This window comes from Amphiura filiformis, chromosome 4 (genome assembly GCF_039555335.1).
Source record: "Amphiura filiformis chromosome 4, Afil_fr2py, whole genome shotgun sequence".
Taxonomy (NCBI): Eukaryota; Metazoa; Echinodermata; class Ophiuroidea; order Amphilepidida; family Amphiuridae; genus Amphiura; species Amphiura filiformis.
This window is the reverse complement of record NC_092631.1, coordinates 15,364,480-15,390,997: the sequence shown is the minus strand read 5'-3', so window position 1 is coordinate 15,390,997 and position 26,518 is coordinate 15,364,480. Positions and strand designations below refer to the sequence as shown.

The following is a 26,518-nucleotide window of genomic DNA, read 5'->3' as shown; positions in this document are numbered from 1 at the left end:
TTTTTAAATATAACTTAAAATATAACTTAAAAGCTTGTTGGTGCAAGAATCCAGTTAGCTCATCTGGTAAGGTGCTATACACTGGCACAGGAGTGCTTAATGGTGTGAGTTTGAGCCCCCCCAGTGTCTATTTTTGTTCTCGTGGGAAAACATTTAGCTAGCTTGAAATGCCCCTGGGAAAGGAACTTACTGCTTACTGTCCCTGAGTCTACCCAGATGAAACTCTGGGAGCTGATCCTAGCTGCAAAGGTATCACTGAGTGATAAGTAGGCCAACTAGGGTTTGTGACTGTATACAGCTACGTCCCTTATTAAATGATGCTAAACAATGGCGTAGCTAAGGGGAGGCAAAGGGGGCAGCTTCTCCCTGCGGCGCGGAGAAATCTTGCCCCTGCCGCTAACCACCCTAATAATTAAGAGTTTATTGGCTTTTTTATACTTTTAAATCCATTTTTGACAATTTTCATAAAATTTTGCCCCCCTCTGAAAGTTGCCTTGCCCCCCCCCTCTTTGCCTCCCCCTTTGAAAAAGTCCTGGCTACGCTACTAATGCTTATTGGTTTATAAAGTGTGTGTTGGCCCAAACTGGTCACCGACTTTTTTAATACATAAATCTATGGCTTTGTTAAGACCTAAAAAAAAATATACCCAAATAATGCTAACCCAACACAAATTTCTCAAATCTAACCTTAAAAAGGCTAATCCAGTAATCCTAAGCCTAACATTAATACTTCACCCTAATGCTATTCTCATGTGGTGGTACAGTATACAATGTAAAGTCATAACAATAGACAAACTTCAGTGCTGTACCCATCTCAAGCAACGTTCATCACCATCATCAAGTTTTGAGACCCAGCTTAGCACTAGTTGAGTGCTCAGGCGATCATGAAAGAGCCTCTGACACTACAAAGTCCCCCCCCCCCCCCAGCTTGTGCTGTTCAGTGCTGAGGGGACCCTAAAAGGCCCTCTCTGGCACTACAAATTTCCCCTCGCCTCGCGCTGTGTGCTTAAAGGACGCTTCGCTGCCATGCATGTGACCCCCCTTGAGGAAATGGAACCAAAATGACTACCAAAATTTTCATCGCAAGATACTCACATCATCACCCTCCTCCTCATGATCCAGGTGATATCGAGCAGGTATAGCCAGTGGCCTATTAGCACATAACATTACTATATTCCAATTATCCTTCGCATGTTTAACTACCGGCGCTTTGGCCGTAGTTTTAAACTGCTCCGGCATGATGCTTGCAATCATTGGCATGATGATTGTCAGTAATCACACACACACAAGCTTGTTACTACTGTGATACACTGATACAAAATGATGATGTGACTTCCCCCAGTCGTCTAGCTTGCTATATAGTGAGCCCGGTATGAAACCTACATAGCCTCACTCCCTGTGACAGAGTACCATTCAACAGTCATTCAAAAGTTTGACCCCAACCTGTGAAGTATGAGTTTTATGCAATCGACACATTCAAATGTTATGTCATTCTATGAATGCGAAGATACAAGGTTAAAGAACTGTGCACTGATAGATGAGATCCTAGTATGACAGTGCCTACGTAAATGAAGTTATCAATTACCATATAGCGCAGTATTTTTGCCGTGTTAAATGTTCATGATTTTAACTGTTCTGGACAGTTTGTAGTCCCAGGGGGGTACTTAGTACAAATGACCATACGGGATGTGCCGGTAACATAGGTAGCATTTTCAGCATTTTGGTATACCACTTGCCCCCCCCCCCCTCCCTTTCTATGCCACTTTTGGTATATGGATGAGTCTTTTTTTTCCAGAAAATATCCCAATTTTGCCTCACTGTAGCTAAGTTTTGGAGATAAAGTTGTAAAAACTCAGACAATTTATGTTAAATTTGGCTGAAAATTTTGACTTTTGGTATATCAATGGGACCACATTTCTTGATGGGGCCACTTTCAAAATCTCAGTGGCACACCCCTACCCAAACCAAACTTGAGTACCAGACCTGCCAACCTACCAAAGACAGAATGAGGGACATAGAGACCAAAACATTGTACAAATGACAAATTCAAAGACTTGAGGTGTGCAATACTTTCAGAATTCAGAGAAGGTTTTGGAGGTCTGAATTTATCATAATAAACTAAAGAGAATGCTATAGCATATTTTAAAGTGACATTTTCATCATTTTCAGTTGTTCTTACATTTAAATAGGCCATTCCTGAAATTTTCAGAAAACAGGACTGTCCCTCATTTTCACTTTGGTAAATCCCAAATGAGGGACAGTCCCTCAAAATGAGGGACAGTTGGCAGGTCTGGAGTACCCTCTGGCCCTTATATAGTCTCTGAGTGCAATGCACCTTTCCAGCTCTTTCCCCTAGCAAAAATACACAAGTCCCTGGTAATTATTGCTCTGCATGCTAGCCATAGGCTCCCGCATAAAAGGTCTAAGTTTTGAGATGTTTCTCAAAACATCAAGAGCTATCTCAAAAACCACTGAAACAATACTATTACTAGGCTTGTTTGTACTCATTTTATTGCATTTTTCATGCTGATTCACAATATTCATGAAAATTTGTCGTCCAGAGTCGCCACCTGCGTTGAACAGGTTAATCCAAGGGCTTTGCTCGGACCAAAGAAGAACTTTTCTAGTTAACTAGTTATGCTATTTAATTATTTGATTTGATTGAGGTAATTAGTTGATGTCTTACTTATATAATGGATCTTAAGGGATCTAAAATGGCGTTTATTGCGTTTCGACAGTATTTTTGTGGGACATGAGAGCACCTCAGACCTATCGAATTGCATTCTGAATCTGAAGCATGTCTTTAAGATATCATATAATTTTCATTTTTGAAAATCACAATATAATACAAATTTTATGACAAATTATAAAAATTTGATATTTTTCAAATTTTGATATATAACAGTCCTCGAAGTAAATTATATAAATCTAATGATATATTCTTAAAGTGTATGTAGCAGGGAGGAAAAAGCCGACGGTCAATTGAAAATTTTGACCTTTCATATTGAAGATATGGATTTTTTCCCAAAAAGACCTAATTTTTTTTTGGTGTTTTGGAAAATAAAATCCATATCTTCAATACTAAAGGTCAAAATTTTCAATTGATCGTCGGCTTTTCATCCCACCTACATACACTTTAAGTATAAATCATCAGATTTATAAAGTTTACTTCAAGTACTGTTAAATATCAAAAATATCAATTTTAATGATTTGCCATAAAATGTGTATTAAATTGCGAATTTCAAAAAATCAAAATTATTTGATATCAGAAGGACATTCTTCGTATTCAGAATGCAATTCGATATGTCTGATGTGCTCTACTGTCCCAAAATAAATACTGTCCAAACGTTCATACCCCAGCCCTTATAAGGGGAAGTTAGTCAAATTTTATTGGTAATCACACCCTTGATTAGCGACAATAGCAAAGTTCTGAGAAAGGTTAATGTAGTTAATATGGTACACTGAAAGACTCCATCCTACTTTGTCTTGACTTGTTTTAACCTTTCTTAATTACTGATTTACTGATACAAAGACAATGGAATCCAAACTAAAAATAATGAACATACTGAATGACAACACAAGATAATGTTCTCATGTTGTATGTGACATGAGCTCATTTACTAGTGTTGTCGTTTGTTTGTTTGTTTGTTTGTTTGAGGCCTAAACAATGTAATAGTGTGAGCTTATCAATCAAAATAATAAAGTTTCAATTTTTTTAAATTTCTCTCAGTTGCTAATTGGGCTATTCCATTTAAAATCCACACTACCCCTGTGGAAGATTTTGGACATATCATCCACAGGGGGATTATGTTTTTCAAGTGTAATTAAAGTGTGCTGAGGCTTGTGGATCAACGTCTAGGCGTTGTGTCTGTGCGTAGCGCACTATAAATCAATGCGCCTTTTTTTTGGTCAGGGTTAATCATTTTGAAACCCATACTCCCTCTGTATTATGGCTTTTCCTATATCTTCCACAACTGGAGTGAGTATTTCAAATAAGGTTACCCAACTCTCTATTCCATTTGAAACTCATGCTCCCTCTGTGGAAGACTTTAGCTAAATCTTCCACAGGGGGAATGTGGATTTCAAATTGTATAGCCCATTCTGTAAGGTAGTGAAGTCAGTATCAGTGATCAACCACTAACTCTAACTTTCAAATATATTCATAGTTCATACATCTTGCAATCAGTTTTTATCCTTCCAAACGTCCCTGATCATGTTACTGAATCAAAGAAAACTTTGACTAGTTCAACTTGTTGCACTGATCTTGGACAGATAAACCACAGGTACATGTAGGCCAATATGATATCATCAAAACTAAAACCCTTATGGTTACGACTGGACTAGAAATGTCAGCAAAACAAATTTTGAGACTTGATCATGATGACATCTTGATTAATTTGATTGTTCACTCTTAAATTTCCTCAAACAAGATTTAAAGGTCTTCAGGACTGTCCTAGAAAATTCTATAAAATCAATATCAAATTAACAAGTTTTGAAGATTTTATCTGATTGGTCAGTCTCAGATTTCCTTTAAAAAAGTTAAAAAAAAGATTTACAGGTCATTTGCCGGACTAGAAAATGCCATCTTGTGTATTAGCCAATGACAGAGTTTACAGAAGTAATAATTGTCCAGTCATATTGAAAAATAAAAGGGGTCATTGAGTGAACCATCCAAACAGCAAGCACTAAAATGGCATTAGGTATAAACTTTTGAAAACAAAAATTGGGTCATTGAAGGCAGATTTGCAGTCAAAAAAGGGAGTCTCTATTGACAAGTGTATGACATATCCTTATGTATGCAAATGCCCCAGCCCCTCCCCGGTGTAAACATATGACATCATCCTATACAATATTACTATCATCTGTTAACAGTCTGTTGTTTTTTCCTGACACAACACAAGTACTACCTGGCCCATTCTGGTTAAACCAAGTTCAAATTGTGTGTTAATAATGGGGACGAGTGTACACCTATAAAAATAACGTTCTTTGCTTCTTGTTGTTGAAGATTCATTTCAGGAAGCGCTGCAACAATTCATAAACACGGATGAGTTAAAACCTGATGGTATCTCTTTACTGATTTCTTGCATCATCAAAACTAACACAGGTGTAGCAAGGTAGTCATGGCAACACAATAACAAAATGTTTGATCATTCCCAGGGTTGCCAAAAGATTAGCCCAAATCGGGAGTCAAATATTATCTGAAAGTTGTTGTTTTCTTACTCATTCATTTTTATGGGACACTAAACTACTGAAAGTCATGGTCACCAATGTTGAAAAGTTGTTAAATTTTCTTCTTAACTGGTTTTTAAAGGACAGGAAATTGTCAAAAATCAAAAAGAGCATTGTCAAAAGTCACCCAATTGGGCTAACAAATCACCAGTTTGGCAACCTTGATCACTCCTGGTCTGTACAGTATAGGAAGAAACTGATGTGGTAAGGTTTTAAAAATACAGAGCAAAAATATGTGATTGTACTCATACATTTTAATATCCCTTACCTTATCACTGATTTTAAGACTAATCCTAAACCTAATCCCATGCCTCCGAGCCTCATTAAAGATTGTATTAAATAAGATGAAAAAACTCCTCTCCCTTGACCCAAAGGCAGACAGTAAAGTTGTTAATTAAATTTGTTGGGAGAGGCCTTCTTTTCCTTGATCTGTACCTTCAAATCTGTTTCTCTCATGTCTTTCAATACAAATTAAAGGCCAGATGCTTACCAAAATATAGCATTTTTAGCCTACCTCGAGCATTTTGAACAGAGAATGAACAGTGTTCATAATATTATTGAACATGTACTGACCAAGAGCTAGGAAGGCAAGCGTGATATGACAGAATGACAGGTAGGACTACATGTAGACCATGTCTGCTAGGTCAATGAAATTAAAGTAATCATGCATATGAATGAAATGCTGAGTACATGAAACCAGTAACATAATAAATTAATCAAGTATAAAGGTAATCGTTCAATATTAAATGACAAACAAACTAATAATGAGTTCTATTAGCAGTAAACTGTCTTAAGGTGCAACGACATGCTATCAACAATAATTACAATTTATCTACTTCAGCCAGGCTATTGACGGTTACCTTTTGTTCCATGTTGGTACGCACCGTAATTCTCCCGTCTTGAGTCCAAATAATGGATATGCGAGAATCTTTTCCCATTCCCTGTGCTTCCCGATAAAGGTTCATACATGTTGCCGTTAAGTTCTCTGTGATAAGCATTGCCGAGTGCTTAAACTTGGGTTTTGTTTGGTAGACTTGTGCTCTATCTAAATATGATATAAATTTCATGATTATCGGACGTGGTCTTGGTTTCGCAGATGTGTTTTGGTCTTTGTTCAGTTTTCCCAACAAGTGGGTATGATCGTAATCATGAAATTCGAAGTTAATGTCCAGTTTGTCTTTGATGATTTCCATAGCGACATCTGTGTTATCTTCCTCAGGTTTTTCAGGGACACTGTGTTGTAGAAGACAATTCCGTCTACTGTATTGTTCAGCTTCTTCGACTCGGTTTTCTAGTTGAGTTTTCTCCTTTCTCACCTTGTTTAGTTCTTGTCGGAGTGCAGCCATCTCTTTCTTGATATCTTGCATATCCATGGAAACAGATTCATAGACACTCTGTTCAATTTCAGGCTTTAGCTTTTCTGTAATCTTTTTAGTCAAAGCCTTGGATACTGCATCCACAAGAGGGTTGAAAATCTCCGGCGTTAAGAGCACCGCAGACAAAATGGAAACAAGTGGCTGTAGTAAATTGGTATCCGAGAGAACTTGTTTGAGTGATTCTCTCATCTCACCTGTGACTTCAGGCTCACACACATCATCTGATGCATCATCTGTATTTCCCGGGCTGGTATTGATTATGGGATCGATTAGTAGAGGTGCAGAATTTGTCTCCTCGGTAATGGAATCAAGCAAATTTGGCTTAGATTTCTTCTGTGACTGCTTGGATCTGGTCGTCATAATTGATCTAGAAGCTTCCTGGTGGTTTTGATGCAAAGATGATCAGGTTGAAGAAGGTGTATTATACCAGGGACTGCCTTTTGAGAGGAGTGAGAGCAATCACTCCTCTACAGCTCTTCTTAAGTTGCATTTGCAAGAACGATTTATAGATGACTCATTAAATTCTTTATGCTTTAATAGCCACAGATGCAAACAGCACTTCCAAAGATCTTCTTGAAGAGACCAGAAGAGCATATTACAGCTCTTTTCTAATTTTCAAAAGGCAGTCCCTGAAAAGATGAAATATTTGATGTGATTTTCAGAGCTCAAATCATTGGATCACATCTCTCCACAGTGTTTTGAGACTGACTGAACTACTAGTACAATGATATTCATCATCAAGTTTGTGTACGTGTCAATTTGTGCATACAGGTATCTCATAAATGTCTATTTCATGTAAAACTAATCAGCCTGGTGATAACTTTGATGGACCTGCTTAAAATACACCTAAAAACTGACTGTTTCATATGAGGCCAAGTGCAGGGACTGATCAACATGTTAAAAGTTCGTACCACTACATTGTATTTTGTGATGAGCTGAGGGGCTGTGCAATAATTATGAGCTGGGGGTAATTTTTTTAAAGGCCTGCCAAAAATTGCTTGCCCCTCCCCCATGCCCCCCCCCCAAATCGCTTACCCCTCTCGGCCTGCCAAAAATCTTTGCCCCCTGCACATGCCAAATTTTTGGGATCCCAAATTACAAACCTAAAATGGTCTAACGAGTTCGGCAAGCAGGAAAATTTGCATATAAGCATTTTCGTAGTGTTTTGCTAAGCCTTTTTAGAGCGTTTTATTTAAAAGGTGCCCCATGAATGTATGCCAAAAATTGCTTGCCCCCTGGCTTGCCAAAAACTGCTTTCCCTCTTTTGACTGGCCAAATATTTCTTGCCTCCCAACTTTACCTTCTCCCAGAGCTCATAATTATAGCACAACCCCTTAGGTCTAGTAGATGTCTTTTGTTCTTTCCCCCTGAGTGTAAAGTAGTTGTGTATGACTAGCATTTTCTGGTTTAAAGTTGATGTCTAATATGTTGAGAGGTCAAAAATGACAGGTGCCCAGTGAGCGCACCCTAGGAGCAATAAAGAATTGAGGTCAAAGGTTATACAGGGGTCAAAAGTCAAAATTGCTTGATTTTGGTTAAAAGCTATGCCAAGATGTTCTTCAGGTCACAAGGATTAAAAAAATATATAGTTTGACCTATTTATATGACCAATCAGTTATTAGCAGAAAGGTCAAAGGTTGACATTTTGAAGTTTTGACCCATTTGTAAACTTTGACCCTGAATTCCTAGGAGTGCTCAAGGGTAGTGCTCAGAGGGCATCGATTATATATTCTTATTCAATACACCTCAGATGTCAATATTAAAGCAGAACCTGTTTGTCATTCCCAACTTTACACTCACCAGCCCGTTCTACCTGACTTTGTCGACCTATAGAATGTCCATAGGCAATTATACATGCCAACTTTAAAGCATGCAGGTTATCATAAATGTCCAATTAATGTTGACCTAAATCAGAATGAAATGGCAATTTTGATAAGATTGGTCAATATAGGTAAAAACTTGCTGTAATAAAAATTCCTTTAAAAAAAAGGAATGGGGCACCCGGGAGCTTTTATGTAATGTGCTGCAATGTAGCCGTTTGGATACCTTTTTTCCCTTTACAACAATAATGTAACATTAGCATAGAAACCCGGCATAGAAAGCAAAGAAAGAGCACATCATGTCGCAGATCACCTGGAACGTACTCTGTGTCAGTATAGCGACATCTCTTGAAATCTCTTGATTGCATGTAATGGCGTCTCGCGTGTTTAGAAGACCTTAAAGGCATTTGCATTAATTTCGTATTTCAAGCGTTAATTCCCGTTGTATATAGAACTACTTTACTTGTATTAAAGGCATATTAGTAAACAGTAATAAAATCAAAACCAAATTGTGTTATTTATTCTACGCACGTAAAACAGATGAAAGGTAAATCTAAAAAGACCGAAATTAGAAGCTTTTTGCAAAGTCATGCCAATATAGGGGCCCAGCCATAGCTGGCGCCCCAAAAAGTGTAAGTTCAAGGTAGTGGCATGAGGGGTGAATCACTCCTCATCATGCTCTTTGAATGAGTTCATCAGGACAGCTATTTTTCATACTAAATTACGTTTTACAAGTCCAGTAATTGACTCAGTTTAGACTTTTCACCTTCTGTCAGAAGATTTAATCACCTACAGGTGTGTCATTAGATCAATCGGATGGGGGGATGCACAGCATATTTTGCAGACAGAAATATTTTTTGCCTAATAAAATTGTGAATTGTAGATCCTTTTTTTTTTTTTTGGCCAGGGAGCTCATGAAACAAAAAAGTGGGTGGGGGGAGGGGGTGGTGTGAGGATCAAAATGTTTCCTCAACATTTTCTTTTCATTAGTAACTACCTTTACATTAACAATAAATATTTATAATATTAACAACAGCCAAGTTAACAACCACACATTTTATTTTTATACGACTCTTGTAATTTGCCGACAATCCTATTGTTTCGCCAACAACAGTCACTTTTTGCCGACAAAATCAAGAATTGGGAGGTGTATCAGCCCCATACCCCTCTCTAGCGGTGACCCTGATCATGTTTATGACCAGCTACCACAAGGAATACTGGGGATGAGAGTAAGGAGGATTACCAGTGGAGGGGCAGCAGCTAGATCAGTGCATTGCTGATGAAATCTTCTGCAGGGACTGCCTTTTGAGGAGATCAAGAGCAATAATATTATTGCTCTCTACTGCTCTCCTTATATCTGATATAGGAGAGTGGTTTTTAGCTCTCCTTAGTTGACCATTCTCTCCTTACATTCAATTGTGACTACTCTAAACAGCTCTCCTTGAAGGCTCCAGAAGAGATTTAATGCTCTCCTGCAAATTCCAAAAGACAGTCCCAGTGCTTCTGCATGGAAGATGAAAGCTCATATTTTTCTCATTACCCCAGTAAAATTTAACACCCAAGATGTTTCATTTAAATGGTGTGAACAAAAGCATTGTGAATTGTGCCGTTGTGGTAACCACAGCCTGAAGTATGTACTATCCTATGGAGTATTGTTATACATGTTTTTGCATTTTGCTTTTTATATCAAAACCCCTGGAGCAACATCTATCTATCTATCTATCTTTACTAATAAAATAATAAGCGGGCTGTATCTGTCTATCTGTCTGTCTATCTGTCTGTCCGGCTATGCGTTCATGGCCTTTGCCGCTTTGACGATCGAGCGAAATTTCGGATATGGGTAGGTGACGGAAAAGCATGTTGACTGGGTGGTTTTCGAAGGGCCCCTCGAGGTCAAAGGTCATCTAGGGGCAAAATACCCCAACTGGATAGCAAAAGCAGCAGCAAGTGGATACAAAGATGTGTAATGGGCAACTATGGACAAGTTTCATTCAGCTTTTGGCTGTCTGCCCAATTTGAAATGCACTGTAATGTCTACCCAGAATGCATTGCTGCAAAGCTACAGGTGCACTATCTATACTAATAAAATAATAAGCGGGCTGTATCTGTCTGTCTATCTGTCTATCTATCTGTCTGTCCGGCTATGCGTTCCGCCGCGCTTTGACGCATCGAGCCGAAATTTCGGATATGGGTAGGTGACGGAAAAGCATGTTGACTGGGTGGTTTCAAGGGCCCCTCGAGGTCAAAGGTCATCTAGGGGCAAAATACCCCAACTGGATAGCAAAAGCAGCAGCAAGTGGATACAAAGATGTGTAATGGGCAACTATGGACAAGTTTCATTCAGCTTTTGGCTGTCTGCCCAATTTGAAATGCACTGTAATGTCTACCCAGAATGCATTGCTGCAAAGCTACAGGTGCACTATCTATACTAATAAAATAATAAGCGGGCTGTATCTGTCTGTCTATCTGTCTATCTATCTGTCTGTCCGGCTATGCGTTTCGTCGTGCTTCGACGTATCGCGCTGAAATTTCACATATAGATAGGTATCGGGAAAAGCATGTTGGCCATGTGGTTTTCAAGGTCATCGGAGGTCAAGGTCAAAGGTCAAATGGGGGAAAATACCCCACGTGGATACAAAGCAGCAAGTGGATAAAAAGAATCCAGTAGACAATCTACAACAAGTTTCAAGCTGCCCAAGCGGGTTTCATTCAGCTTTTGGCTATCGGCCCAATTTGAAATGCACTGTAATGTCTACCCAGAATGCATTGCTGCAAATGATTTGTACATTTCAAACTTTGTCCGATCGGGCGCAAACTTGCTGCCAATGAATTCTATAAGCGCCCATACGCCAATAAGTGCCCACACCCCAATAAGTGCCCACACCCCAATAAGCGCCCATACCCCAATAAGTGCTCTCACAGCATCAGGGCTCTCACCGCCGCAGGTGCACTAGTAGATAAAATGATAAGCGGGCTGTATCTGTCTGTCTATCTATCTGTCTGTCCGGCTATGCGTTTCGCCGTGCTTCGACGCATCGCGCTGAAATTTCGCATATAGATAGGTATCGGGAAAAGCATGTTGGCCATGTGGTTTTCAAGGTCATCGGAGGTCAAGGTCAAAGGTCAAATGGGGAAAATACCCCACGTGGATACAAAGCAGCAAGTGGATAAAAAGAATCCAGTAGACAATCTACAACAAGTTTCAAGCTGCCCAAGCGGGTTTCATTCAGCTTTTGGCTATCTGCCCAATTTGAAATGCACTGTAATGTCTACCCAGAATGCATTGCTGCAAATGATTTGTACATTTCAAACTTTGTCCGATCGGGCCCAAACTTGCTGCCAATGAATTCTATAAGCGCCCATACGCCAATAAGTGCCCACACCCCAATAAGTGCCCATACCCCAATAAGCGCCCATACCCCAATAAGTGCTCTCACACCATCAGGGCTCTCACAGCCGCAGGTGCACTAGTACTAATAAAATAATAAGCGAAGTGTATCTGTGTGTCCGGCTATGCGTTTCGACGCGCTTCGACGCATCAATGCGATATTTCGGATATAGATCGGTATCGGCAAAAGCATGTTGACCGGGTGGTTTTAAAGGTCATCCGAGGTCAAAGGCGACGCATCAATGCGATATTTCGGATATAGATCGGTATCGGCAAAAGCATGTTGACCGGGTGGTTTTAAAGGTCATCCGAGGTCAAAGGTCAAGATTTCAAATTTCGTCCAATCGGGCTCAAACTTGGTGGGTGGAATCCTTGATAGGAGGGGAATATAATGCGCGAAATAAAATCGAGGTCAACCGAGGTCAAAGGTCATTACGGAGGGGTCAAATTTCAAACTTAGCCCGATCGGGCTCAAACTTGGTGGGTCGAAACCTTTGTATGAGGGGAGCATGAAAAACATTATATGGAGGTCATCCGAGGTCAAAGGTCATGGATTTCAAACTTTGTCCTATCAGGCTCAAACTTGGTGGGACGCAGCCACCATACGAGGCGAATATATATGCGCAAACAAAGCTGAGCTCATTGAGGTAAACCGAGGTCAAAGGTCATGTAGGGGCTACATTTAAACTTTGCCCTATTGGGCTTAAACTTGATAGGCGGAATCCTTCGTATGAGGGGAGCATGCAAAAAATTACACCGAGGTCAAAGGTCATCTGGGGTCAAACAGTATTGCTATCACGCCAGTGCTCTCACAGCATCAGGGCTCTCACAGCTGCAGGTGCACTAGTAACTCAAAATTTGGAAAACCTATTGTTTTAAGGGGGTACAACACCCCTGCCCAATGTTGTGCCTATTTTTGCATTTTTCTCAAAAAATATAGCGCATTGGTGATAAGTACGATATGTATATTATAGGGGCAAGGACTACAACTACTGCACTGAAAATTTTATTTCAGCACAGACAACAGTTGTGGAGTTACAGTCAAAAATGAGGGAAAACCAATATTTGATCAATAAATCAATAACTACTTGTCTTGAGTCACTGAAATTCCAGTGTAGTAACTGGATTCCTTGCCCCTATAATATACATAAGTTTTGTTACCAGTGTTTTATTAGTTTTTGAGAAAAATGCAAAAATAGTCACACATTTATCAAGGGTGTAGTACCACCTTAATGGTAGGCTTTGATGAAAGATAGAAAACAGAACATGAAAAATCAGACCAAGCAAGCAACTTTAATAGCACCCCTCATGTTGGTCTGTTGTCACTTTTTAACCAGCATGTTTCCTTTAATCACTGTGTTATCCTTTTTAAAGACATTTCTTGTTGATGATCTGTAATATTGACAGCAGCCCTGGACTAGACTATAATACCCGAAAAGTCAGACAAATTGTTTTGTTCTTTTTTTTCTCTCAATTGTAGACATCAAGTTACACAGTCTACATCATTTGGGGGCCCTGAAAAGGAAAATACATCAAGTTAAACCTACGAAACATTTGTATTACCCTTTTCGAACCCCAAAATCTGGAAAAAAAAGTTTTTTTATTTTTATTATTGAAATTTTCATATGGGCGTGGATCATTACAGCAGCATGTGCAGATAGACTATTCTTGTAGAATCTTTATTAGGCTGATTATTTTTCAGACCATGTTACTAAAGAGTTGTCTCAGACTACAGTGACAGTACTTTCAATACCACCCAAAATAAATCCCTAACATTGATCTCCCAGATCATTTTAACTCTACAGTCTACAAATTAGATGTCTTCCATATTTCTGATTACCAATGCCAAATATAGACCACTTGACATCATTGTTTATCAACAAAGGCGAGGGACTGGTCTATTGATATGCTTGAACGAACTGCTACTGTTCAATGGCTTTCTTGTACTACTTGAAATGTGGTGCGCGATTTAACATGCACATGCATACCCTGAGCAAACTACAATGCACAGTGCTGGGTAAAGAACAATGGAAATTGCCATAATTTGCGTGCATACTGCCTGGCAATGACGTCACATGTCAAGTGGTCTATATTGGATGTCTACATTACTATTGCTATTTGAAAAGTGGTTTATTTGTAATATTATTTCAAGGGCTAAATAAAAGGTGTGAAGTCCAATTTTATCAAATTAGGGGGCTGGTATTTTCTTCGGAAGGGGGGTGTCCCAAATATAATGGAGTCAAAACATTTTGGAAAGAAAAATAGGGGGGAGGGGGGTCAAAAGTTTTTTGATGACCAAAATGTAAGGAGTCACAAGATGACCACAGATAGTAGGTTTATTTTATTCAAAAAGACTGTTTCAATACAATTTTAGCCTGTTTAAAGGGGTAAGTTGCATCGGTAGTGGGGGTCATACAATTTTGTTGCCAAAATAGGGGGTGGTCACAATTTTATTGACGCTGACTTTTTGTAAATTTGGGACCCCCTTCCAAAGAAAATGCCAGCCCCTTATGTTTCTACCTTACATGCATCATGCATGGAAGTCCATCACCCAAACTTTGTTATATTAAGGGCGATCCCATGTGATACGCTTTTTGAACCACATTTTTTTTGATGGATTATAAACATATTTTTCTCATGTGAAAAGTGCCCAATGCTAGATCACTGCTAGATTCCTATCCTAGATAGAACTCATGCACTTTATAACCACTTTGCAACACTCTCAAACAAACAAACAAACACACACAAATTACCTAGGTTTGTGTCATGTTCCAATCACTGGTCATTCATATGGTCATTAATTAAGACACAGTAAGTTCCAGGGGAATTTCAAGCTAACTCAATTTTTACACAAGATACTAACCACCGCTGGAGTTCAAATCCACAACCTCTTGCGCCGTAGTCAAACACCTTATCGATTGAGTTAACTTGATGGGTTGCAAATTTCAGAAAAATTGCTTAGAAGGGGTGGTCCAAAAATCAGGAAAGCAGCTGATTTTAATCATTTTTTAGAAAAATTTGCAAACATTTTCCATAATTTTTGCAAAAGGTTAACATTTTCTGCACAGACACACATACATTGGAGCTCATCTTCATAGCCCCCTTTCCAAACTTCATTTGGTGGAGACTATCCACCATACCTGGACTTGGTATTATACAAAATGTTGAGTGCTGATATCAGAAAAGTTCAACCTAGCATACTACTTCCCCTTGAAATTGATTGTTTGATCTGAATCACTGCATGAACTCAAGAAGAAACTTACATATACAAGCTCATGCCCAGGGTTTTATCTTAGGGAAAGAGGAAGAGAAGAACAAGTCCGGGTCAACGGTTCACACATCCCTCAGGACAAATGGCTATTCAAGTTGAAATCCACACACCCTCTATGGGGTATATGGGGTATGAAATTCAAATGGAACTGCCAATGTGTTCATTCCATTTGACATTCATACTCCCTTGTGGAAGATATTTCCAACATCTTCCACACTGGTAGTATGGATTTTAAATGGAATAAGCTGATCAAGTAAGAATGGCAAACAAAACAAACAAACAATCAATCAAAATAAAAGAAACGAAGGGGACAAGCAAATGACAAGTCAGACTAATATGGTCAAATCCAGGGGTCAAATATTCATATCGCACTGTCATATCAGGCTGTCATCATCTTCGTAACTTTTATATAATTATTGAAAACCTGTGGGCAATTCTGTCTATAGGCGTGTTCAGATGATCATAGAAATCTCAAGCATTGGCATACTCCAGAATTGTGATTCCAAAGTCAATCCCTGACTGTGTGTCCATATGACTCCACTGAAGACTGGAATCATGGAGTTTTGTGATGCCTGATGACGTCAGCTTTGGACTTGCATCTGGAGGTTTACTGTAACCTCTCTGGTGGCTCGTCAAATAAACTATATTAAATATAATTAAACAAAGGTCATAGGTTAAACTCAAGAGCTGAGAATCATAAAATGGGTTGTTCACACAACGGAAGCCCCCAAGAACAACTTGGACTTAAGATAGTTCATACGGTGGATTTTTTTGCTCGAAAACCACATTGCTTTTAAAGCAAAAAGCCCTCTGTGTGTGGACGTGATTTATATGGAGCATGAGATCCGACCAGACAGAGATATATGGACAGGTAATTTGAATTTCTTGTTTATTTGTTATTTGCTACTGGCTATGGTCACTATAAACCATGACAAAAAAGTATGAAATAAAACTAAATGAAACAATAATTTAAAAAAAAAAGATGATACAAAATGAAAATGAAACAAAATGTGCAAAGAAAAAAGAAAACAAAACTTTCAGACCATGACACAACCATGTTTGTTAGCATGCTAGCTATGCAAAATTGAAAAGGCACGATGCCACTTCCGAACTTGAGGTGAATCAAAGAATATAAGGTCTCCCATAGGTGTCAGAAGCAGGGGGACACACACCCCTAAAAAATCATAATAGAAGAAAAATTAATCAATAATTGCCCTGTGCATCTTCCTTTACCCACGCAAAAAAAGTCCAAGTAAAACCAAAACATAATATGCTCATCCCCGACCCCTCTAAATTTTTATGCTTCCGCCGCCACTGGTTACTCCCAAATGAAATAGACACATATTATCAAGGCCTATAACCAAATATTATGTACAAAAAATCTCCCAACCTCTTTTTTAATTAAAACGCTATAAAAAAGCAAGATATTCTGTTCATTTTCAACCCAAACAGATGCATACCAGTTGAAATCATCTTCCAAGTTCCACGTCACCCTATTAGTCATGCTACTACAAGTCAAGTTTGAAGATATTATAAAATAACTGAGGCTTGACGTCACTTTGTGATGAACTTAAGCCAAGCGATTCCACAGCCGAATCAGAGGCTTACAGGGTATATGTTCAACACTTCCTGATTTGACTTATCGCAAACACTTTCCAATCATTCTATGGTCAAAATATTTTCAACGATCCCGAGACGTGACCGAGTACGTCCCTGTGATTCAGTGAAAGCCTGGTGGTAGCAAGAATAGATCACCTAATCCGAGAAGATATCTTACAGTTCCCACAATGCATTTCTTCCATTTCAATTGACCTTTTCAGTAAATCCCATAACCCTTTGCGAGTACACCTAAGAACTCGTCATTTTAAATCACGCCGCTCTGCGCCGATGCGCTTTATCGTTTATCGAACATCGTTACTGCATTGCAAGTCGGCGTGGACGTCAAATGACAAGTTCTCAGGTGTACTCGCAAAGGGTTATGGGATTTACCGAAAAGGTCAATTGTCTGTATTGATTTGCTATCTAGTGCATCATGGGTCGATATATATACATGTACTAGTGACAAAAAATGAACAGAGCACATGGAGATCTTGCAAAATATGTTTATTTCTTGACTGTCAGCCATGTTGGCCAGTCTCTTCTCAAATTGAAAACAAAGGGAACCTGTGCAGGGGGTGTCATTTGCTGTAATGAAGTGATGCACCATATTGCAAAGGATTCTGGGAAGGGCAAAATATCTTCTCTGGTTCCTGATCTTATTTGTTAGTTTCATACCCTTTTTCCTTGTGTACTGTTCCATGATGGTATGATAAGACCCAGGGGATGCATGAATTGATGACCCAGGGGATGCATGAATTGATGACCAAGGGGATGCATGAATTGATGACCCTAGGGACATGATGCACACAGGTGGAGCATAATTGTCATATTTCCCATCCCTAGCATCTGTCCTTATCAACAGTGTTGTTTTTCTTGATGACTCAATTTCTAATATTTCTGCACCAGATTACCCCCCCAATGGACTTTAATACTCCAGTTGAAATCCATACACCCCCTACGGAAGACACAACTTTAATTTTCCACACAGGGAGTGTGAATTTCAAATGGGGTTACCTTAATGAGCGAATCCATTTCAAATCTACACCCCCGTGCGAAAAATTAAGGTCATGTCTTCCATAGGGGGTGTATGGATTTCAACTGGAATAGCCCAATATGAGCTGAATTCATCTCATCTCCATTGGCACAATCCATTCCATTCAACAATTGTAGGTCAACATTTGACCTCAAGATGTGGAGTATGAGTTTTAGTACCAACGCATTCAAAGGTCCATAATTTCCAAATTTTCTTTAAAAATTCAAAAATTTCAGAACTGTACATTTTGAATGAATCAGTATGACAAATGCATTAAAATGAGTACAAACAAGCCTAGTATTGGTTCAGTGGTTCTTGAGATAGCTCTTGACTTTTCATGGTGAATCCTATGGCTAGCATGAAAGAACTGAGTCCTGAAGATGAGCATGGTTGAGCTCCATAGTGCAAGCAAGTTCACAGGTGTTTAGTACATGAACAAAGAGTCAAATACATCGACTGCTCAGTGCCAATAGTGGGTAAGTGCTATAGCTGCCCTGTGTACTTTTGACAATTTACACACAGTATATTGTACTCATCTACACATGGCAGCTATTGCACTTCCCCACTTCTGGCACTGAGCAGTCGATATGTCATTAACCGGCAACTTGGAATACAGGATCATGGCATTTTCTAATTTTGGCTCCAAAAGTGGACCAAGTTGCCATTGTGGAAGGAAGTTACGGGTTACCTTGTTTGTGAATGGTGCAAACGAAACTGTCAACTTTCTTGGAAGTACATTGTAGGCCTTACATAGAAATTACTATTAATGTCTAACACATTCAAATTACATTTCACAGTCATATTGTTTTTGTTTGCTTCTCATGTTTTCTAGGGGTACCAAAACAGGTGTGACAAAACAGCTTGTACAGGAAAACTAATGCAAGGCCCAGTCTACATGTAGTCTTTATCAATAGCCCTATATCAGGCCCGTAGCCAGGGGAGGGGGTGAGGGGGGTGCAACGGAAGAGTCATCCCTGAGCACAAAGTTGACAAAATAACTTTCTGAGATATTCCAGATTTGAAATCCTTATTTTATTCCTTTTAAAAGGATACTAAACATGTTAGGATGGCTCATTACTTTAGTCTTCAAAAATTAATATTTCCAACAGAATTTCTAGTTTTCTATCAAATTTTGTCACATTTAATGGACTGTTGAATAGTGCCTTGGTGACTCATATCAAAACGTTAGGGTACCCCAAGCGTCATTACTCCTTTTCTTATTTCATTCCATTAACAACCGCTCGTACCGTCCACTGACATCAACAAAAATCAAACATTTTAACATTTGTATTACTAAAATCACAACTTTGAAATTATTAGTCATATATCACAGTCGTTATAAAGAAACATGAGAATGTCCTGCAATTTATGATCGCATTGAAAATAATGTAGATGACATTGTTTACTCGCAAATAATTTTTATTCACCTCCACCTTTGTATTAAAAAGGTTTTGTTTTCTGCCTGAAATCCATGTTTTTCAACTTTTCTATGATTTTCTACGTATTTTGACCATTTATCTCAAAGCGTTATAATGACATGGAACCATTGTATACCTAGTCGAGGTATACAATTGAAGCTTGGGATGTTTCCAAGCTTATCATCTAAGAAAGAATCTGATTTTGTCAAGTATCTCACTCGCAGGATCGCATACAGCGAAAAATCTGAAAGAAAATTGGTACGAGCAAAAACCCCAAATCCACCTCTGCTTGAACTAGGTATATTGGTCTTTCCGCATTCTGTACACAGTCCGTGCAGTGAGCCGGTTCGTATGTTGAGGTTTCACCAAAGGTTAAAGATGGTAATCTGAGACTGCATTGAACTACACACAGAGATCGCGTTTGACCTTGTGATCCCTATAAGCAGTTTTGGAAAGAAGTTAAAGTCGCAGTTTGTAATGGGTCTCTCACAGCTATAAACGTTTTGATACGTTATGCTCATTTTGTGGGTATGTGTGTTCACATGATGATGCAATCGGATCACATAGAATATTTGCCCTTGAAGTTGCTTTGTGATGTAGCCTCTTGGAGATTCTGGTTGGGTTAGCAAAGCAAATCATTGAGAAAGTTTCACATCCTGCATGATCTTGGCAAGTTTGTTTTCCATACCCGCCTACTGCATATTTTTAGAGTTTCTTAGTGGCGAGTATAAGCTATTATATTTGGAGTGCATGCTTTGGCGCATCCATCACACACTACCACACTCAACTCTACCGCACTCCACAAGCACACATACACAATGTATACTCCACTCTGCCACCAGCTGTGTACTCTGCAACATTTGCTGCTTATAACTCGCCACTTAGAAACTCTAGAAATATGCAGTGTGCAGGTATGCAAAACGAACCTGTCGTCCTGCTCTCTTGAAGCTCTTGAACAAAACTGATTTTGTTGAAAGCCAACAACAGACAGCTTCTAACTTTGTTACTGTGAAGATGATACTTTGAATTACACTTATTCTATAATTAGCTGCAAATCAGGAAGAGTTTATTTTTGTCATATCTATCGTGTGTATGGCTACTCTTTCCACAGAGATTAATTAACTGCAACTTCACACTTAAACTATGTATATTGTAGTTCCATGCAAGTTGGCACACTTCCAGTTCCAAGATATGTATTTTGAAAATCATATTTCATAGTGTTTCCAGTATTGAGCTACTAAGAGTTTGGAGCCCTAATAGTCGAACCAGGGTTCTGACTGAATTTGGCTGGTTATCATTTGCACACTACAGAATCTGAATGAAAATAAATTGCTGGGTATTGCAAATTAGGTACACATATGGGAGCTGCCATCCAGAGTGCTGGCCACCTCTGAGTCGATGGATGCCAGCATCCCCGAACTACAGCATCATGCACAGTGTTCGAATTTAGGAAAAATAAATGGTTGTCCCACGGACAACCAGATTACAATTTCTGGTTGTCCGTCTAAGTTTCTGGTTGTCCGTAGGCCTACAAATGTGACTTTTGGCTAGATTTATGGTTGTCCGGCGGACAACCGAATCATATTTTGGTTGTCCGGCGACTTTTTAGTTGTCCCGGCAACCGGACAACCAAAATTTCAACGCTGATCATGCACTACACGATCAGCATGGCGTACAATGTGCATTGGTGCAAATATGGTGTTCCAGAGAATGGAATGGCAGGGTAATTGTGGCTTGCATAGCTGTATCCACTGCTGAAGTGGCTGTCACATCCCTTATTTTCTTATCACTGATTTAACCACCGTAGGCTGAATTCATAGTTCAATGGCTTCTGATGTGTGACTGATTAGAGATTGAGTGATTGATTATTGGCCAATGAAATAGATCATTACTTGTTGCATCAAAAAGTACTATCCCAGTCATTGGTCAGAAAGTACTTTCTGCTACCAAAACTAGACCTGTAAATGCAGCTTCAGTGTAACCCACACAGAGCCTATATCAAGGGTTTGCAGCTTTTTTCCTTCAGAATCTCAATTCTCTCCACACAGGTGTTGACTGCAGACGACAAGTTTCAATTTTTTTTTAATTCAAAAATTGTACAATTGTAAATTTTCATGACCATATTGGAATCAGCATGAAAATTACATTTAAATAATTATAAACAAGCCTAGTGGTTCTTGAAATTGGTCTTGATATTTTGAGAAAATATCTTAAAACTTGGACTTTTAGGGATTCAATCATAAGACTGCCCGAATGAAGAAAACTACGCAGACGCGCCGGACGCAAGTTGTTAATCGGTGATGAACAACGGTGAAACATGATTGAATCCCTTTCAACAATGAAAACAAGCTATTTCACATGATTATTTCATGAGGCATGTCCGTTGTCATTGCCACTCAACCTTACAAGAAGATCGATGATTTCTCTGTTGATATCAGCATTAAAATAAAGAAAAAGTGAGCAATAAAGCTAAAGAATAAAGTGGTAATGATTTAGCTGCTGCCTGCAACATGAGAGTGCTATTGCATAAGATAAGTTCCAGGCATGAGGAATTTTACGCGCTCACGTGTAACGCGTACGCGTAACCTTGTGTTCGCATATTCGCTACTCGACTGTAGATTCATCACGGATTAACAACGCTTGGCTCCTGTACAAAGGTATAGGAAGAGTTGTTGAAGTTATGTTGAAGCTTAAGGCTAACAAGCAGAGCATTGAGAAAGAAAGAGAGTCAGATCATGTCCTGTTAGCATGTCACAACAGCTCTATGTCACATACAATGTGGCCTGTTGAGTTCAAATTTGGGGAGCTTGATAAACTACCCTTTGGTTATATATTTCAGCGGCAAATTTGGATATTGGTCACTATAGGTGATGTAAGATTCTATGTTAACCAAAAAAGTTCTGAGGGTTTTGTGGCAGTTTTGTCAGGATGTTGTGGGAGTCACGATGGTAGATGGATAGAAAGCGATGATAGGATTCCTTTAGGCTTATTATGGATTGATATACATGTACAAGGAAGCGATTCTATTGAAATATTGCCCACAAAAAGAATATTTCAAGGAGTGCAAGAAGACCTCTATCTGCAATAGCTGCCTGGTGTCATATTTTTAGAGGTGTATACAACATAAAATGCAGAAATCATCAAATGGCTCATAAAAGAGCAGCTATTGCAGATAGGGAATTTTGCACTTAATAGCCCCTCAATTTGACAATTTGATGCTTATTCATTTCATAGACATTTTAAAAATGTCATACCTAAAAAAAGAATTTAAACTGTCTGCTCTTCTATGGCCTATTTTGACACCTACACCATGTTTCTCTAACCCAGCCATGCCAATAGCATGATGGTTTTGATTCAATACATTGGTTAAATCAAGTAAACATCATTTTTCCCTTGATATACCTGCCCAGAGATATCTAACACTTCCCACAATGCACTTCTCCCATTTTAATTTTCTGTACTGATTTGCTATCTAGAGCAACATGGGTCGATAGTGATGAAACGTACCTCAATGAACAGGGCACATCTGGATCTTGTAAAATATTTGTATTTCTTGACTATCAACCCATGTTTAGCCAGTCTGTTCTGAACTTGAAAACAAATGGAACATGAACAAATTAATAGGAGTGTCAAATGATGAAATAATGTGATATACCATGTTGCAAAGGATTCTGGGAAAGGTATGATACCTTCTCTTATACCCACCATAAAACCTAAAAGATCCACAGAACATGCATGATTGAGAAATGTTCCCATGGCAACTTCCTCTGGCTGTCTGGATCTTGGTGACAAATAGGTTCCGCTTTCATGTTCTATGATATGTTTAAATGGATGGAAAATGAATTGGGTCCACCTAGAACTACAATCCTGGAAAAAAAATAGTTGGCCCACTAATAGGTACTAAACAATTGAAATGTGTGCAATATCAAAATTGGGAGAAGATGGTGAAACATGCATGCAATGTAAGTGAAGCAGAGACTCCCCCTGTATCTCATCCTTCCCCACTCCCCACCTTTCAAAGCCAGATGGTCTCACAGACATGCCAACAACATATATGGCTTGCCCAAACATTGAATTTGGGGAGTGGAAGGGGGAAGACAACCAAGTGTGCCAACATTTATTTCCATGATTGTAGCTCAGTTTCCCCAGACTATGATGCCTTCTATATTCTATCGCAAGCAGTGGGCGCTTGCGCCATGTCGGCAGCGTCCAATATTTTTCCATGATTGTAGCTCAGTTTCTCCAGACTATGATGCCTTCTATCTTCTATCGCAAGCAGGGGGCGCTTGTGCCATGTCAGCAGCGTTGCGCATGAAGTATCTCAGAGGATATCAGATGGGACTGAACCAAAACTAGCTCCACCCAGTCAAGATATAAATGGGCTATTCCATTTTAAATCCATACACAACCTATGGAAGACATGACCTTAATCTTCCATACAAGGAGTGTGAATATCAAATAGGGTTACCTGAATGGTTGACTCCATTTGAAATCTACACCCCCTGCGAGGGAGATTAAGGTCATGTCTTCAAGAGGGGGAGTTGATGGATGTCAACTGGAATTGGCCACTGGAACTTACCAGGTTACAGTTTCCATAAACATTTTCCTTGGAAAGTGAGGCGAAATCCCTGAAACATAAACAGAAAAGAAAAAGCTTTTTAGATAATGTAATAGATAATGGTTGGAAGGTAAATGTATCAATTGACATTTGATATAATATAGATACACTGTGGAATACATACATAATGTTGATAACATCTTGATATGCATGGCACATATGATGTTGATATTATTTTACAAGAAAATAGATACTTTTTTTTTTTTCAACCAATGCATATAGTCCAAAGGGTCAGTAGTCCAAAAAGGGTTAAAGTTAGAGTTTAGGGCATGTTATGTTGGGATTATGGTTAGAGATAAAGTTAGGGTAAGCATTAGGGTTAGGATTAGTGTAAGGGATAGGGTAATTGTGTTAGGATTAGGGTTTGGGTTGTTTAGGGTTAGGATCAGGGCTTAGGTTATAGATTGAGGTTAGGGCAAAGTTTGGGGCTAGGGTAAGGGTTTATAACTTATTGGGTTTTCAGACTAATGACTCTTCGGACTATTGACCTGATGAAAGCTGTATAAGTAGTAACAGCTGAAAATTATGGAGGTAAATATTTTTGTGTTGAGATCAAGAGTCATAATCTTCAAGTAATACACACACACAACCCAAAGAAGATAGTCAAGATACGCTTCCCATAATGTAATTTCTTCCACTTTAACTAATATCACTAGTAGAGTATGACATGAAAACAAAGTATCAATTTTCATATTAAAAACACATAACATCGTGCAATTTATTATTATTTTTTTTTTAGGTCAATCTGTGAATGATCCTAGCATTTAGGTCTAGGTCCAGGGACACTACAAAACCGAAAAAATAAATAACTTAAAAAAAATGTTTTTTTTTGGTTGCAATTTCGGGCACCCGGTTACCCGCCCGAAAAATGTGCCGGGTACCCGGGCACAAAATTACCCGAAAATCACACCCCTAGTAGCAGGTCACATATGGGTAGCAGGTCACATATCCATCACAGCCACATAGCTGATCATTGACACCACGTGTGAGGCGCTGTTCAGACTTACACATGGAAGGATTGAGACTTACAATCCCTTCTAGCAGACAAGATATATCCTTTTTACACTACACCCAGACGTAATTCTCTGACTCATGAATGATTGAGGGCTTCCATATGATTATGAGAACTCTTGAAACGGATATTATTTGATCTGAAATGACCCACCATTTGAATAAACAAATAAACAAAACAGCAGGAATGGGGAGAACCTTTTTCAAATTCTTGCAGTTGCACTTCTTGAAGAAGTCAAGAAGAGCAACTCTGTGGATTCATGCAAATGGGCTATTCCAGTTAAAATACACACACCCCTATGGAAGACATGACCTTAATCTCTCACAGGGGGGGTGTAGATTTCAAGTGGAGTCACCCATTCAGGCACCGCCATATTTGAAATTCACACTCTCTGTGTAGAAGATTAAGGTCAATGACTTCTATCTAGGGGGTGTATGGATTCTAACTGGAATAGCCTATTGGATTCTTACTGCTCAGAACATACCCTGCAAAAAACGGACTGATATGTCAACTTAAATCAACGGAAATGAGAAGAGTTAATGGTAATGAATGGAGGAAGCTGATCCTGGGAAGCTGGTCAAAATATTGTTAAAGGCCATATTTGGCGTACAGGCGTAGCCAGCTTTTAAGACCAGAGCGGCACAAAATTGCAATTGTACCAACAGAATTAAAGATTCCAACATTTATGTTGTTGGACATCCTCTAAAAGTTCTAAGCAATATGGCACATCTACTCCCAGAATTACTTGGAAAATTGAATGTGAATCGAGTTTGCAATTCAACCAAAATTGAAGCAAACTCGGTTTAAAATCAATCAGAGAAATGTACCAACAGGTCACAATGTACCTACGGGCTGTCGGTACGAAGGGGCACAGGTCAATACCCCCCGACCCCTTTTGGCTACCAACTGGTTAAGGTTTTAAATGAACCTTGAAAATATTTTTCATATAGTACAACTTTAAAACTCAACTCCTTTAATTGATGCAAGGTGAAATCTGGCCAAAAAAACCCATTCAGTACACTAACTGGCTGATTATAAGGGTGGGGGTAGAAGGAAGGAGGCAAGGATCCTGCTTAAAAGGTTCATCATATCCCCTGATCCCTGTCTCACTGACTAACAAGCTTATTTTAAGAAAAGCAAAATGTGTCTTTTTTCCCCCTTGTATATTCCATGATACATTCTACTATATGCAAGATGATGGGGCTTGGGAGGGTGCAAGTCTGCAATTTTGTTCGGAGCGGGGAATTCGAAGGTGCTCATTAGATTTATAAAAACAAACAAACCGAAAAAATCTGACATAAACCTGCATGCACTTTTCACCAAAATGAGACCTGTCAATGCACATGCAAGAAATGCTCACTAAGTGCTTGAGCTGTGGCACTGATCACTTGAACAAAATTGGTGAAAATGAAAACAAATTTTAAGGGCATAACAAGCACTGTTTGTATTATTATCACTGCATGGCTTATTCCTGTTTGATACGTCCACATTGGTTCATCTCTATAGTTCAGTACTGATGTCAATGCTTTTTCGTAATTAAATCAGCCAAAAGAGTGCAGGAAAACTGCCCTTGTACGTGTGTCTGTGCAACTTCTGCACAATTATACTCTGCATATGATTTCATACTATGACCAGTGAAATATGCACTTAAGTCGCAACCAAAGTTATGTGAACGAAAGTATAGCCTGCCTGGATTCTGGTTTTGTAGCATCTTACTATTCGAGGTATTCCTTGTATACCATGAACAGGGAGACA

At 39.0% G+C, this 26,518-nt stretch overlaps 1 protein-coding gene across 1 annotated transcript in view; it reads right to left on the bottom strand.

The window, feature by feature from the left end:
* Positions 1 to 26,518, bottom strand: part of LOC140150002 (uncharacterized) — a 105,799-nt gene that overhangs the window by 66,367 nt on the left and 12,914 nt on the right. The window contains exon 3 of the mRNA XM_072172004.1: positions 23,713 to 23,761. Within this exon, the coding sequence (XP_072028105.1) occupies positions 23,713 to 23,761 (49 nt within the window). The remainder of the gene's footprint in view (positions 1 to 23,712; positions 23,762 to 26,518) is intronic.